The 15,629-nt window shown below is 35.8% G+C and overlaps 3 protein-coding genes across 3 annotated transcripts; 2 read left to right on the forward strand and 1 right to left on the reverse strand.

Annotated features, from left to right (window-relative positions):
• The first annotated feature begins 781 nt into the window (after positions 1–781).
• LOC125219388 (protein XRI1-like) lies at positions 782–4,324 on the forward strand. The gene is made up of 9 exons (XM_048121361.1): positions 782–1,048; positions 1,970–2,025; positions 2,140–2,262; positions 2,707–2,834; positions 3,112–3,175; positions 3,254–3,344; positions 3,416–3,459; positions 3,549–3,635; positions 3,709–4,324. The coding sequence occupies exons 1-9, from the start codon at positions 1,032–1,034 to the stop codon at positions 3,978–3,980; spliced, it is 882 nt and encodes a 293-aa protein (XP_047977318.1). The 5' UTR covers positions 782–1,031; the 3' UTR covers positions 3,981–4,324.
• Positions 4,325–6,996: 2,672 nt separating this feature from the next.
• On the forward strand, positions 6,997–9,580 carry LOC125224283 (serine/threonine-protein kinase STY13-like). The gene is made up of 7 exons (XM_048127659.1): positions 6,997–7,178; positions 7,558–7,908; positions 8,258–8,379; positions 8,460–8,665; positions 8,742–8,916; positions 9,009–9,143; positions 9,216–9,580. Exons 2-7 carry the CDS (start codon positions 7,584–7,586, stop codon positions 9,420–9,422), a joined length of 1,170 nt encoding a protein of 389 aa, XP_047983616.1. The 5' UTR covers positions 6,997–7,178; positions 7,558–7,583; the 3' UTR covers positions 9,423–9,580.
• A 78-nt stretch (positions 9,581–9,658) lies between these two features.
• On the reverse strand, positions 9,659–12,508 carry LOC125224284 (protein RDM1). Its single transcript, XM_048127660.1, has 3 exons — positions 12,378–12,508; positions 10,202–10,344; positions 9,659–10,121 (listed from the first exon to the last, which is right to left on the reverse strand). The coding sequence occupies exons 1-3, from the start codon at positions 12,443–12,445 to the stop codon at positions 9,748–9,750; spliced, it is 585 nt and encodes a 194-aa protein (XP_047983617.1). The 5' UTR covers positions 12,446–12,508; the 3' UTR covers positions 9,659–9,747.
• Between the last annotated feature and the right edge of the window lie 3,121 nt (positions 12,509–15,629).

Below are 15,629 nucleotides of genomic sequence, written 5' to 3' on the forward strand. Positions count from 1 at the left end.
TTAAGACTTTGCATTATACCACTACCACACCTTCAATTTCAATGTTAAAATTGGAAGGGAAATATCAATTTATTAAAAATTATTCTATTCGTAAAATGGTAATAGTTGAAATAATGTAGATAAATGTGACGCAATCATTGCGTAATGGAGTAATATAATATGCTGTAAAAATTTAAGAAAAACATAACAACATTAATTTCAATAGATAGTTAAAAATGATAAATAGACTATTTTTAGAGACGGAAGAAATTAAGTACACTTATAATTTCAAAATTAATAAAAACCACGTAAATCGTACCATACACCCCAACCCTCTCTCAACCATCTCCACCCCATTTATTGGCGCGACCTAGCATGCAACAACACGTACTCTGACCAGCCCCTCCACAGGTGACGGTCGTGGTTCGGAGCCGTCCCCATGCCCAACAACACACGGGACGGGACCAGACCCATTCTACCCTATTATAGATGGGTTAACAACGTTGTAACATAATTAATTAAAAATTTGATTCTGTTAAGTAAATCCTACTAATATTTAGCACATGAAATGAACACATGCGATGGATCCTAATAATTAGCAACGATTCCCAAATCACATATACTATAATTAACCCACCCAATATTTAGGAGTTTACTAGTTTAGAAATCATAATCTTTTATTACCGGTAAATAAGATCTGATTAGAAAATAGAAATAGAAGAAAACAAGTAGAAAAAAAGGAGGAAAAAAAAGGAAACTGAGCCCAGTTTCAACCCACTAACATCACTCGCTTCTGTCAGTTTTCAAAGCTGATATCTTTTTTTTTTTAATTTTTTTATGCCCCTTTGAATTTGGCGAATTTCCATTAACATTTTCTCAGTTACAGATGAGTTCTCAGAAACTGTGCTCTAATACATGAATACACATACACTCAACGGCTATATTTAATGGTCTTCGTTTGTCGTGGCTTGTTCGATTAGACTATCTGCGCCCTTTTTGTTTTCTTCTCGATTTGCAGAGGCACGCGATTGAGTGGGAGAACGGGGGAAAGGATGAACTACAATTGCAAGTGAGTGTTCGCCTTGAATTTCGGTTGAATTTGGAGGCTGTGTGTAGATTTGGAGGCTTTGCATTTCTTTTCTGTTGATCTTATTTTTTGTGGGTCTGTGATTTAGTGGCTGCTCTTTTGGGGATTTTGATGTGATTTTGGTAGTGAATGCGTTTGGGTTTTGATATTTTTGATGAATTGTGCGCGTGATGTAGCGATTGGTTTGAGGATTTAGGTGTGGAAGTGCAAGTTAATGCTTCTAGGTTGTGTGTTGATGAATGATCTGTTGTGTTCGTAATTTTAGAGCTTATTTCTCGTGTGTGTTGACATTTTGCTTAAATGTGCTGTGAGGTTTTACTGAATCTGCTGAATGCTGTACATTTTGGTTATTTTTGTGGCAAAGTGGTATCGTTGTGAACTGATCACGTCATGTGTCTATTGATTCGTGAGTGTAGAAGAGCAAGTTAGTGTTTCTAGAATGAATGATTGGCTGTGGTCTTTACATTGGAGCTCTTTTTAGTCAATATTTGCAAGATGTTCGATATTTTGCTTGGAAATGGTGTACATTCTGGTTATTTTTGTTGCAAAGTGGTCCTCATAGTGAATTGATCGCGTCATGTGGCTATTAGTTCGTGGATTGAAGTGTAGAAGAGAGCATGTATATGTTTCTAGAATGAATATTGCTGAATGATTTGATGGGGTCTTAACATTGGAGCTCGTTTTTAGTCGATATTTGCAAGATATTCGATATTTTGCTCGGAAATGTTGTACTGAATGATGTACATTTTTGTTGTAAGTGAAGGCATTGTAGTTACCAACCCACTTTGTGTTGAATGCACCCTTTTGAAACTGCAGCATCATGTTTTTCACATATATTCTGCTTTGGTGGATGTATCATTTTGTTACTAATGCTTTTGTGCATACCGATTCACATGTTACTAGTGAGACGTGGGATTGGCAAGGTGATGACTGCAGTCTTGAAGATAATATGAACATAGGTGCATCTGCCTATCCTACATATCCATCTCTCATGATATTTGAAGAATCCTATCTATAATTTAGTCGGTGTTGCTAAGGCATTGATATTTAGTTTGTTTTCTTACTCTTGGCAGAAATGCCTCCGTGTCTACTGAATGGGTTGAGCCAAAACGAAGAGCAGCTCCCTTGTTCTTTTGATGATGCAACTACACCGGTCAAGGCTTGTGGAGATTTAGCTTACCATGTAACCAACAATGGTAGGATCTTGGATCTTACATTTTCCTTCTCATTGTTCCTATCTGTTATCTAATTGCGATCAGTTTGCTTCAATCTTTTTCTTGTTTCAATTGAATGACACTACTTGTCTAAATTATCTATACCACTTGAAGAGGACAATGGATGTAACACTGAGAGACCAGTGCCAAAGAGTAGTAGAGTAGTATGTATTGGAATAAGTGATTCAGAATCTCTATGTTTGGAGGTTACGGTCCTAATAATGCTTAAGCATGTTCAGGACGCTCTTGGTTTTAGAAAATGAGCTTCACTGTCAGAATTTTCGTCTGAATGAATCACGTTTTATTCAGGCATTAAATGGTTTTATGCATAAAGCACTTGCATAATTGACCTAGTTTCTATTAGAACCAAGAAAAAGGTTTGTCTCGTGCACAATTGACCTTCAACACATTCTAAATGAAATGCAGAAGTTACGGGGAAAGAGCTAGAGGAAAACAGGGAGCCTCCCTACCAAGTAAAAAGGCGTAGGCTACAGTTTGAGTCCGAAGTCCTTGATTCTCCTCCTTTCCATGATGAGATGTTTCTGAGATCTAAGGTGGTGCTTCCTCATGCTCGTCATTTGAGAATTTCCTTTCTTAGGTTGTGTGCTGCCAAATGTGAATAAAGTATCACTCCACCTTCTAAATCATTTATAAAGAAGTGAATTCCATCTCAAGTGTCACGTTTTGAGTCTATTGTCATGCTTTGTTATTAAATATTCTTATCGTTTTTGCTATGTTAGTTTAAGATATGAAAAATATATGTACTTCGCCGCATGTCATGTTTATTAAGCCAAAGGCAGTCTGTTCACCTTTGTTCAATTTAATGCTCAGGAGACGCAAGATTCACTCGAAGATACTATTACTGATATGTCAGAGTGGGTTAATGGATTTGCAGGTTCGTTTTCTATTTAGATATAAGATATGAGTTGGACTGATTTGTCGTATCTAGTTATGATTACGTTTTTTGAAGCAGGCCCAGCTGAACCCAGTGGTGTGTATTTGGAAGAAGGGTGGATCGCAGACTGCTTCAATGACGAGGAGATGAATTTCAACGCTGAGGATATGTACGTCTTCTTAATTTCATTATTCCGGTTGCCAATAGATGATTTCACTAACTAGCTTTTCCCATCAACAGCTGTGGTGAAGCTGGAGCATCTGATGTTCAGGTCAACAACGGAGGTACACTATACACTCAATGTTTTTCAGTTGTGACTCTACATCTGCATCTTCTACTTTAATTCCTTATGATGGATAATGTGATATTGCAGAGCTTCCCACCAATGCTGCTCCTGAATACGATGCTAATGCAGTCGAGAAACATCCAGTCCATACCCGGGGAAATGTTGTTTTCAAAGGTGATGTTTCTTTTTGTTCGATTATGATGATTCCTGTGGACCTCACCGCTTTATACATCTTCGACACGAGCAGGTAGGAAGTCATACATGCGCACACCTCCTAAGCTAGCCTCGTCCGTTGTCTATCCATTCACCTTCATCAAACCATGTGGCGTGCACGGAGACGTGACTTTGAAGGACATAAACAAGCGGATACACACTCCGCCCAAGTCAAAGCAAAACGAGCAGGACCCTTCCGTTCCTTACCCCACCTCAGCATTTTCTGGGAAGCCCGTTGTCGGGAAGACCAAGATCCGCACAGAAGGCGGAGAAGGCAGCATTACAATTCTTCGGACCCGAGGGTAAGACAGATGCCTTTACCGTCTGTGCACTCGTTTGTTGTCGTTCCTGTTAGTTGTATGAGGCTGCAAGAGGCGCTAACTTTATGCTTAATATTGCTCTTAGAGATACGTCAATATGTGGTTCTACTTACTCCCCAAGTTTTTCTTGGCAGAGCTGTGTTATTTACATATTTTCTGTATGCTTTGGGAATTACTTGAGGATTTTAAGCTTTCTACTTGATCTATTTCGTATGCTTCTCATGTGAGAAAACCTATAAATCATGTTTGTACTAACTTTTTAGTCATTGTTTTGTACTTAGAGCTTCAACATTGTTTGACAAAATAAGAAGTCTGCTCTCTAATTTTCTATTCACTTTCTAACGTATAAGCTCAATTATCATATAATTTGTCTATTTCTAAGTTTTACATTTTACAAGCCTTCAAACATCCTCAAGGCCATCAATAACGCAGCGGGCTGGACCTCACTTGGGTCCTGGCCTGCATCACCGAGCGTTGGAGGGAGCATTTTTGCGGCCTGGGCCCGCGCCTGGTGACGCAGTCGCGTCCCGGGGCCGCGCCCAGTGTCTGGTCCGGCTCAGCGTTGGAGCATCCTTGGCCGTGCCTCGACGTGCCCTGGCCCATCGTTGGAGGTGTTTCGGGCCGGAACTGAACCCCATTCCTTTTCTGCTTTTTTTTCTGATTTTTTTTTTGCATTTGGAATTTAATCCTTGAAGAAGAATGGAAGAACAAATGAAGAGGAGGGAGAGGGAGAGTGAAAGAGGCATGTATAGTTGTTGGGAAGTGGAGACTATTTTGGTTTTCTCATTTTTATTTTGGTTTTCTCATTTTTATTGGGAAGTGGAGACTGTTTTGATTCTCTCATTTTCATTTTTTTTAGTTTATATAATTTATAATTATATGTTGGAAATTTGGAAGTGGAGCTCTCATTTTGATTTTCTTATTTTGTTCAATTTTTTTTAATTTTTAGTTTACAATTTATTAATTTTGAATTAAAAATGAATTTCCTGTGTTATAATTGCTCAACGTTTTCAATTTTTACAAGTAAAATAGGCTGTAGTTGTGAATAGTGCAATTTAATATTTGTGTCCTAGGATGGGCCAGTAGAGTTAGAGAAGTTGTGGACCGAGACTCAAATTTAAAAGAATGATGACGTGGAAGGGACTTGGAACCTGAATTCGGGCCAGGGTCGTGGATGCTCTAATCCGTCTTTGGAAATTCCCAAACAAAGAAAATGGAATTAGAGGTGGCTTGCTTGATTGTATAAGATTTGTTTGATGTGTAATTATGGAGTTGTTGCCACAAGATTTTAGTATTTTAGTTAAACTACTCCCTCTATTAGTAAAATTTGTTGTTCACTTTTGTCATTTCGGTCTGTCCGCGAAATATTATCCATTTTGTTTTTTTTTCATTCTTAATAGATGAAGCGCACTTTCTACTAACACATTACACTCATATTTTATTATAAAATTAATATATAAATGTGGAATCTACATTCAATTAAATTTTTACTGGAACTTTTTTTCACATTTTCTAAAATCCATACTGAGTCAAATATGGACAATATTTTACAGATAGAGGGAGTATTAAATGAAAAAAATAATTTTACGAGGAGGCTAAATAAACTATGAAAAGTGTTTGGATGGGCCGAGAGCTATTCAAATAAGGCTACCAAACACTACAATTGTATTACAACGAAGCAAGGGCTTTGTTTAACATAAATAAGATTGCAAGGAATTGGTTTTTTAAAGAAAAGTTCGGTAGCCATTTTTTTGTTGTTGTCGGTAATAGTATTATTTAAGCGAAACAAAATAGGGACCAATTGTTATTTGCACTAACTCACGATTGATTTGGGTGATTCTTGGATTACACAAAACGTACCATATAAAACAACGCATCTGCCATCTTAAGCAGTGGCGGATCCAGGATCAATAAATAGAGAGGGCAAAATATATATTAGTAGATTGGTTTAGGGCGAAAATGACAATTTTTTTTTATTTTTGGGGCAACGTCGGGACAAGCGGAGGGAGCGGACATGGTAATTTTACGTCCGGATAAGTCGCACGGAGGGGGCGACCGCCCCCTCTTGCCCCCCTAGATCTGCCAATGATCCGTTTGAACCCTAAATTTGTGTTGCTCGATTATTATCGGGTCAATTTCATAATGTCTGGATCGAAAAAAGCCTAACCCGAATCTGACATGTTAGGAAAATTTTAAACTCGAACTCAAACTTGACCTGCTACCTTCAAACCTGAACACTACTCAGTAACCACACGATATAATATGGGTTGACACAACACGATAACATCCCGTACCTAATTTACACGATTAAAGCCTAATATAATGTTTACTATTAAACTTGATTTACATGATTTAAACACATTTACACAAACCTAGAGAATAAAACTAAAGCATATTTAAAAAAAAAATAATAATAATAATTGGATTATCCGAATCCAACTTGTAATCAGGGGTTTCTAACTATTCAACCGGATATGACCCCAAATCCAATACACTTGATCCAAATCTACTAATTTTGTGTGAATTTTTGTCATATCGAAAATTGATAGTCATAATCACTGACATCGAAATCTTATAGCATCAAAATTAGTTGAAGATATTAAAATATTACCGTTATTCAGTTACTGCCAATGACATACCGTTAGTCCATAACTGCTAATGAAATACAAGAAAAAAAAGAGAAAAGATAAAATAATCTTAACCGAGGAAAGGACAATTTATGATTTATTTCTAATTCTTCCGAAAGAATAGAACAATTACTATTTGAAGTAAACTTCTTCAATGGAAAACTCCCAAATCTAATTTGAGTATTTAATTATAATGAAATAAAAAACAGTAGGGGGGCATTTTCGTCTAATCGTGATACGTTACAGTTAAATTCGTTGGAATAATAGGATGCACGGAACAGTACAAATGTACAATTGTCTTAACCCCACATGTCGTAATAATGAAAAATGAATGAATATTCTCTCTCTCTCTAGTTCTATTTCTACCACCATGGAAATAAGGAAAACCTCAATTTTAGGCAAACTCTGCGCGTTTCACTCTCATTCTTTCTCTCTCTAATCCTCTTTTTCTTCTACTTCTCCCTCTGCACTTTATCGCTCTCTCAATCTCTCATGATATAGTATATGATCGTTGACCAGAATTTCTTCGTTGATTCGATCTTTGGACTTTTGAAAAGGTACTGTTATTTTCATTAAATTAAGATTGACTTTTACTTTTTCAATGAATTATTCAGCCAAAATGTTTGGTGATGCCATTTACTTTTTCTATAAAGTCAATTCCTTTTCTCCATTCTTCTTGAGTGATTGCTTCTCTGTTTTCAATCTTAGAAGGTTTTGAGGTTTGACTTCTTCCTTTCAGGTTGTATTTGGAGCACTTTACCAAAAAAAAGTTCTCATTTTTATGAATTTTCAAGTGTTGTTTTTTATTCATAGTATTGGTGCATCCTTTTGATGATGATTTCAGGATAAAAATTTGATCTTTGTGAAAGAAATTATACCAATTCGATTTTTTTTAATGTTATTGATTGTGTTGGATTGTTTCATATCAATTGGCAGAAGAAATTTCTGAGTCTTATCCAAATATGGATACAAAAACAAACGAAGAAGAGCCTAAAACTGAAAGATCATGTAATGTGGATGCGGTTTCCAAATTGAAGAACCCCGAGTCCAATAGCAGCAAGAACATGATTTTTCGGGCTGATAAAGTCGACCTCAAAAGCTTAGATGTGCAGCTTGAGAAGCATCTGAGCCAGGTTTGGTCAAGAAACATTGATAGCCACAGCAGCCAGACGACGCCTAAGGAGTTGTGGGAGATCGATCCCACAAAGCTGGAGATCCGGTATCTGGTGGCTCAGGGAACGTATGGAACTGTTTATCGCGGAACTTACAATTCTCGTGATGTTGCTGGTACTTCTACAACTTATTAAATTCAATGCTCCTTTATGTTTTAACTATTTGTCTACCTTATTTGTTTGGGATGGTTATGTGGAGATGTTGATATGGTCTTGTTACTTGATGCTTGTTGCTATGCAGTTTGAACTCGTATCGTTCTTCTATGGTTGTTCCTTCTGTTTCATGTCTCTTGTACCTTATCTTGTATTAGGCCTCCAAAAGAAAGGAGACTCTTTCCTCTTTAATGAGCTTCATGTCCTTGCGTTATACAAACTCTCGATAGTCCTTGCGTTCTCACTCGACTGTTGAAATATAGTAGCTGATAAATTTGAACTTGTTGAGTAATATCAATTCTGTCTTATAGTGAAGTTGTTGGACTGGGGAGAGGACGGCATGGCCACAGCTGCTGAAACTGCTGCAATTAGGGCGTCGTTTAAGCAGGAGGTTTCTGTTTGGCACGAGCTTGACCATCCGAACGTTACTAGAGTATATTGCCCTTAACTTCCTCAGTTTGTCATTTTCTTGGGGGGATCCTTTATTTATCACGTTATCGTTGTTGTTGACAGTTTGTTGGTGCTTCAATGGGAACTTCACAGCTGAAGATTCCTTCGAAAAACCCTTCTGATGGCTATACCACACTTCCATCGAGGGCGTGTTGTGTTCTTGTGGACTTTGTATCCGGAGGGACGTTGAAGAGCTACTTATACAAGAATAGGAATAAGAAACTTGCCTTCAAAGTTGTTGTCCAACTTGCTTTGGATCTAGCTCGAGGGTAATCACACATTACTCGCGTATATCCAATCGAGATTCTTGCAGTGAATGTTGACTCTGTCTAATGCAACTCGCAGGCTGAGCTATCTGCACTCGAAGAAGATTGTGCACCGTGATGTCAAAGCTGAAAACATGTTGTTGGATACTGAACGAACGTTGAAAATTGCTGATTTTGGTGTCGCCCGTGTAGAAGCGCAGAACCCCCAGGATATGACCGGTGAGACGGGAACTCTTGGCTATATGGCGCCAGAGGTATTGTAAATCGTGTTGAAAGCATTCTTCCTTCTAAATATTGATCATATATATGTATGAATATTGAGATTTATGTATGTCTGATCTCTCAGGTTCTGGATGGAAAACCCTACAACAGAAAATGCGACGTTTACAGTTTTGGCGTATGCTTGTGGGAAACATATTGCTGTGATCTTCCTTACATGAACTACAGCTTTGCTGATGTTTTACATTCTGTCGTTCGACAAGTAAGACTTCTAAATTCACGGGTTTTTTTTATCTATCACTTGAAGTAAACATCCATACTTTGTGCACTACAGAACCTAAGGCCGGATATCCCCCGGTGTTGTCCAAGCTCTCTAGCAAACATCATGAAGAAGTGCTGGGATGCGAATCCAGAGAAACGGCCCGAGATGGACGAGGTGGTGAGGTTGTTGGAAGCAATCGACACGAGCAAAGGAGGCGGGATGATACCCGAAGATCAGTCATCAAGTTGCTTCTGCTTCGCGCCTTCTCGTGGCCCATGAGCGCTTGTTCTGCTATGCTGGTGAAGAAGAATTCGATTTCATATTTTTTTTTTTGGGAAATAATTGCCATTTGTTATCATTCCTTCGGCAGTTTATACTGCAGATGTTGAAACATTTTTTCAATCAATTATCTGATGGAAGGAATACTATTTGGTTTTGTTTGTGTACTTTCTTCATTTCTCCTTTTCTTTTAGAATATAAATCACAAGTTACATTAAGAATCACAGATGAGATGATAGAGAGAAAAGTTGTTAGATATAACAAGAGATACCACTAATTCCATACACAGAAACACCTCGACAACAAAGCTACAAAATAGGCCAAGTCAAGATCCAAGCTTAGGGAAAATGGCGTCGATAAAGGTGTGATACATAGGGTCGGCTGACCAGACCCGAGCAAGATGATGCGGAGATGAGGTTTGTCGGTGTATCTCTTCCATGAGCCAGATGGTGGCCTCGGCTTTGCAGGGATGAATGATCAAGTCGAGTGAGACGTCCTCATCCTCTACTCCGAGCCTCTCCCTGTCCATCTGCTTCAAGTGGATGTTGGTGAGGTAGTGCAGAGGCTGCTCATAGATCTGCTTCATCGACGCTCCCAGTCCAACCCATGATATGTACGGAATAACAGCGCCACGCATAATCGGTATTGGGATTGACTTCATGTATTCCTGGTAGCTTTTTGCTCTTCTAAACAGCCATGCTGCCAAACAGTTTAACATCAGCATCAAAACTCAAGAAAGGTGACTAGAAAGTTCAGAGTAGAACTAAATATTGGAGTACCTTCAGAAGACAGTTCCAAGGTAGGTTTTACATTTGGCTGCTGGCTCTGAGGAACATCATTTTCTGCTTCAGAGGAAGATGAGTCGTCTGATGAAATCTCTACTTGCTGACTAGATGCAGGCCTCTTCATGGCTACACCTACACTGTTATATAAATGAAAAAAAGAGCCAAATGCATAAAAAATTCACACAAAAAGTTTCATAATTTTATTAATTAGGAAAGGGTCCATTGAGATAGAAAAGGAAAGAAAGAATTGCAGATTCAGGATTCGAAATCCAAAATCTTAGAGTAGCCATTGAGATTAAGATGAAACTATAAGGGCACAAAAAAAAAGTTCAAGCTATACAGAATCCGAGAATCAAGAGGATGCTCCCTCTACAAGAGGCAGTGCAATAAGACACATAATTCTTTTTCTGTGGAAGAGTGGGAGTCACTTAATTGAGGAGACTATGGTTAGAGAAACTTATGGAAACTACAGTTAGAGATTTCAGTCGAGACATAAGGACTCTTTTTTAGATGAAATGAGGTTGAAATAATCAAATACTAGCATATAAACAAACAGCATTCCACTGACCAACAGCACAAAATCCAGATAAGTAACATTTATTTCTTTGCATTTCGAGAGACAAGCACTTGCAAGTGTGGGCTACAGCATAGATAATGCAATTGCTTAGAAATAATATATACTCCAATAGGCTATAAGAGTAACTGAAGGTCAAGATTCATGGGAATTGTTTCAGACAAGCACTAATATGTTTGGTTTTACACATCAAAATAAGGAAACATTTACTTTAATGCAAACAGCACTTGTGGTCGTGTCATGAGCTCACTGGCCTACTGCTAGAGACTAGTCTTATAATCACAATGTAGAACAATAAAATATAGATATATGTGGAGAAGTATATAGACATAGTAGAGAATAGTAGCAGATATATTTCATTACTCAACATAGGCCACATATATATAGTACAAGAGACTAAGCTAGACTATGTCACACCACCACCGATGTGGGATACTACTATTCTTAATACACAGCACACGAAAGGAATTTTCCATTTTTCCCGTATCAATAGCTAGTGTTCCTCTTTCCTGCATTTCATTTCATATTTTAATAAGTGTACTAATGCACACCACCATGATCTTTTAAATGCAATCAGCAACGTATATTTCACCATTCAAACAGATGCCATATGTAGATCACCCAAAATTCAAACTTAAAAGAAACTATAATGGCATTCTAGGAATTGAGTTTAGATCATTTGGGACTTATGACTCTCTCAGTTCATGTACAACTAACAGATTTTCAGATACTTCTTAGAGATGGTTAGGCTAAAAAAGAATCATGTTTTCAATGACACTTGCCTTTTTTATGACCTGGCTCTCTTTCCATTTCCTTCTTCCCCGAGCCCCACGTACACATTACTGTTATCTTCTTAATCGGGACTAACAGAAATGTTAGAGCTTAAATTTTCGCCCGGCATGTCATCAAACATTAATCACTTTCCATATCTTTTAACTTCTCTCTCTCTCTCTCAAATCATGAACCATATCTAGCACTATAGCAATTCCAACCTCTGTAATAATCGAAGTAGTCACAAACTACTCAAACCAACACAATAAAAGAGTTCAAACACTCGAGATACAAATCATATAACCTCATAACCACACAACAACCAGAGAACTATCCTAGGTTCCAACAAGAAAGGAAAAGATGTACAAGAATACATATGATCCTGTACAAACCATTATAGTACTTACTTGATTCATGTTTTAACAAACAAAAGAAAAACGAGCCAAAATTATTTATGCCCCTTCATCCCCAACCAAAAAACCCCTAAACTGAATATACCGAAGCCCTTCATTTCCAGAGAGTCCTTACCATATAAGCATTGATGTCATAATAAGCTAAACCAAAACTTCAATAAACTAAAATAGAAATTACTCTACAACTTTATCACATCAGAAAGCTAAATTCCAAGAAAAACAAAAGTTAATAAATGAATAGCAAAACCGGCATTCAATGTATCATCTGCTTTTAACTAATGTGCTAGCAAGAAAGACTTGAGACAAAATCCAAATGCTAGTAGCCCTTAGAGCGTCCACAACGGGATTCCTTCTCCCCACGCCACTACATCAATCTACATTACTAATTGCCTTAGTTGTGAAACGGAAATACCTCCGCGGAGCAGCTGCCCCCGTGCATCGAGCAATCTCGTTCTTAATTTCCGTTTGAATTGCAGGCATGGCCTCTATGACGATATCAATAGCATGATCGAGGAGGGCATTCACATCCGGGAAAAAACCCAACTTTTTGAAAATTTCATGATATTAGATGTCAATATCCCTATTTTTATTTTAGCACTAAGCATAACATTGTTTAGGATGTATAAATTAGAACAAATACTAGGAGTACTTGTTTACTAAAAATGTGTATTCTTACAAATTAAATAGTACTAAGATTTATTCGTTTTCTTCAGATTTAAAAAAATTAAGTACACCAGACGAATTATTGATGCTGTTATAATCCAATTGATGAAAAAGGTACCTGAAAATCTAGTCAATGATTTCCCGCAGAGTCGCAATATATAGTAATTTGAATGTTTTTCATTTGTATATTAGTTTTTTTACTTTGTATAGAAGAATGAGAGATCTTGATTGGGCCATTTCGTAAGAAAATAGAATTCGAAATGTTCTTTCTTTCCTGGAGAAAAATTTTGATGGGCCTAAAGGCCCGTATCAAACAATAAAAATTAAGAGTCTAATTTGCAACAAATTGACAATTTAGTCTAATTTGGCACTACAAAATTTTGATCGAAAATGATTAATGGTTAGGATTTCATACTATAACAATTAACAAGTAATACTGTAATCAGAAAAATTAGAAGATTTATTAGTTTAGAACATATATCCCGAACGGAATTTATGTTTCAGAAAGTTAGGAGAATAGGTTGTTGAATAAATGGATATAGATTTGAATATGACATGCAATGGATGGAGTATGAGAACCACAAAATGACTAAACTTAATTTTCTTAGCATTTATTTCAATTTTTAATGCACCTAATTCTACAAATTTTGTCTTTTCTCACATATACACACCCCACACCCACATAGATTATCACCTCTCTCTCATATCATATCAATCAATTTACTATTATATTTATGGCGGATAAGAAAAAAGATAAATTTATATACATTGTGCTCTATAATTATAACTTATAACTTATATGTATCTAAATAAATACTCCACATATTATTCAATATACCAAAGACTAAAATAATTACTACAAATTTCATTTTCAATTTCAAGTGTTTCAAAAAAAACACCTAGTTGTATAATGGTATGTTATATCGGGAAAATTTTAAAGAAAATTATATGCATATATTTCACAGAAAATGACCGGAGAAAAAGGGAGATTTTGAACGTAGAATAGTCAAGAGACCAATCTTATAAAGAAAAGAATATAATCCAGTTGATAAAATAAAAGTGAAAAAGAGAAGAGATAACTATTCATTCCATGGGACCATAAAGCTATTCCTTGACTGCCTCCTCACACTTTGATTTCACACCTTTGATCTATCATTGAAAATGATACTAATTAAATGTAATATGGATAGAATGGTTGATTTCTCAAAAAGTTATTGGTTGATAAATTATCAAATTATAGTATTTGTATCAAAATAGATGACACATATTTGTAAGAAAATTATTATCTTTAATATTATAATTAATGTCATGATGTTCACCCTAGGAAGCTACGTTCATATGATCACATCATAATATGATAAAATCAAGTTGTTTCAATTATATATAAAAACTCTTTAAATCTATTTTAATTAATGCTCAGTCAAGTTCAATTCGAAAGTTATAGAATTTCTTCTAGCATTTTCTCTCTTTCCCATCAAGATAATGATATTAGTTATGGAGGCGATATGATTAATAGATGTTAATAAATGTAGCCTATTGTATTTTCCAACGAGGCATATATATTAATATGAATGTGACCCACAAGAGAAAAAAAACTCAGAAATCAACCAAACTCACTTTTTGAATTTTAATCATGTCTTGGTTGAATGTAAAACCAAATTATTTATCGTGTCACGTAAATTTGTATCACAATTTTGCAAAAGATAATCAAAGTAGGACCGACCATATATATTCATTCTTGCATGCCCTTTAGATATTCACTTCCCAATAAGGGCCCATGTCTCTTATAGTTTTCAAACACTTCCCTACTTTATTACCTTTACATTATTTAATTGTATTTTTAAATATAAAAGGAAATATGCACTAGTTTAGCATGATAATATATGTGATTTTAGATTAATTTTTAATTTTTATAATATGTATTAATAAAGTCAAATAAATCGAATTTGTATAAGTTTTAGTAACTAACTATGATGATTGATGAGTCGTCTATCATACTCGACACAGGGATAGCTAGAGACACGATAGCATTATTGAGATAATCATAATCTAAACTAAATTATATTAAAAGTATAATTTTGAAGAATATATAGTATAAAGGTAGTAATTTAAAATGTCAAATTATAATTGCCCGGGTGTAAAGAAAGAATTTGTAGCTTAAAGTAATTAATAATGCATGTATTAAATTTAGCTTATCTCAATTTCTCAATAATGCATTCCTTCACCTAGCAAGGAAGATATAAATATTTGATTGCCCCCACCATATAAGTCATGTGACGTTTGCAACAGTGGAAAATATATTGCAGCACATACATAAAGAATTGAAACCAAGATCTCTAGTAAGAAATCTTGGGATGTTTCAATATAGTCTTTTACAAGGTTCATTTTTATTCATAGATTAGAAATACATAAAAAATTGCAATCAACATCATGGGCACATTGGCTTTAAATTTGACAATCAAGTTACCCTCCCAATGAAAAATAATTCTCCAAGCATGCAGATGGCTTTATACAAAATAATAATCATCACAAAAATTTGGGACCCGAAAATAAGGTCTAAATGATAGTGGATGCTTCACTTGTTATATAGTTAGTGGATTATTTCCATTACAAATATGTATATAGGAGTATATTTTTTCTTGTTCTTAACTAAGGTTATTAACATTAATGGGACCAAATATTAGCACTTGCGCCGTCAGCTAAATTATATACTAATACTAATTTTTCCAATAATCAAATAATAACGTTTATTAATTTGTTGCTTTGTCCAAACCCCTTATAAACAATGATGAGAATTGATTAATGGCAAGCCAAAAGAAATGGACAGCTAATCTCCTTTTTATTTTGAATGTTAGTGAGGATTTTCAAGGCCAGTCAACTAAGTGTTATTATAATGCAAAAATTAAATTAATGATATTTAGTGCTTTTTCTTTACTACTACTATTTCTTTTTAATCTTTTTGGTTGGCTTTTGTTGCTTTTCTTGTTGAGCATGATTTTTG

The sequence above is a fragment of the Salvia hispanica genome, chromosome 4 (genome assembly GCF_023119035.1).
Source record: "Salvia hispanica cultivar TCC Black 2014 chromosome 4, UniMelb_Shisp_WGS_1.0, whole genome shotgun sequence".
Classification (NCBI taxonomy): Eukaryota; Viridiplantae; Streptophyta; class Magnoliopsida; order Lamiales; family Lamiaceae; genus Salvia; species Salvia hispanica.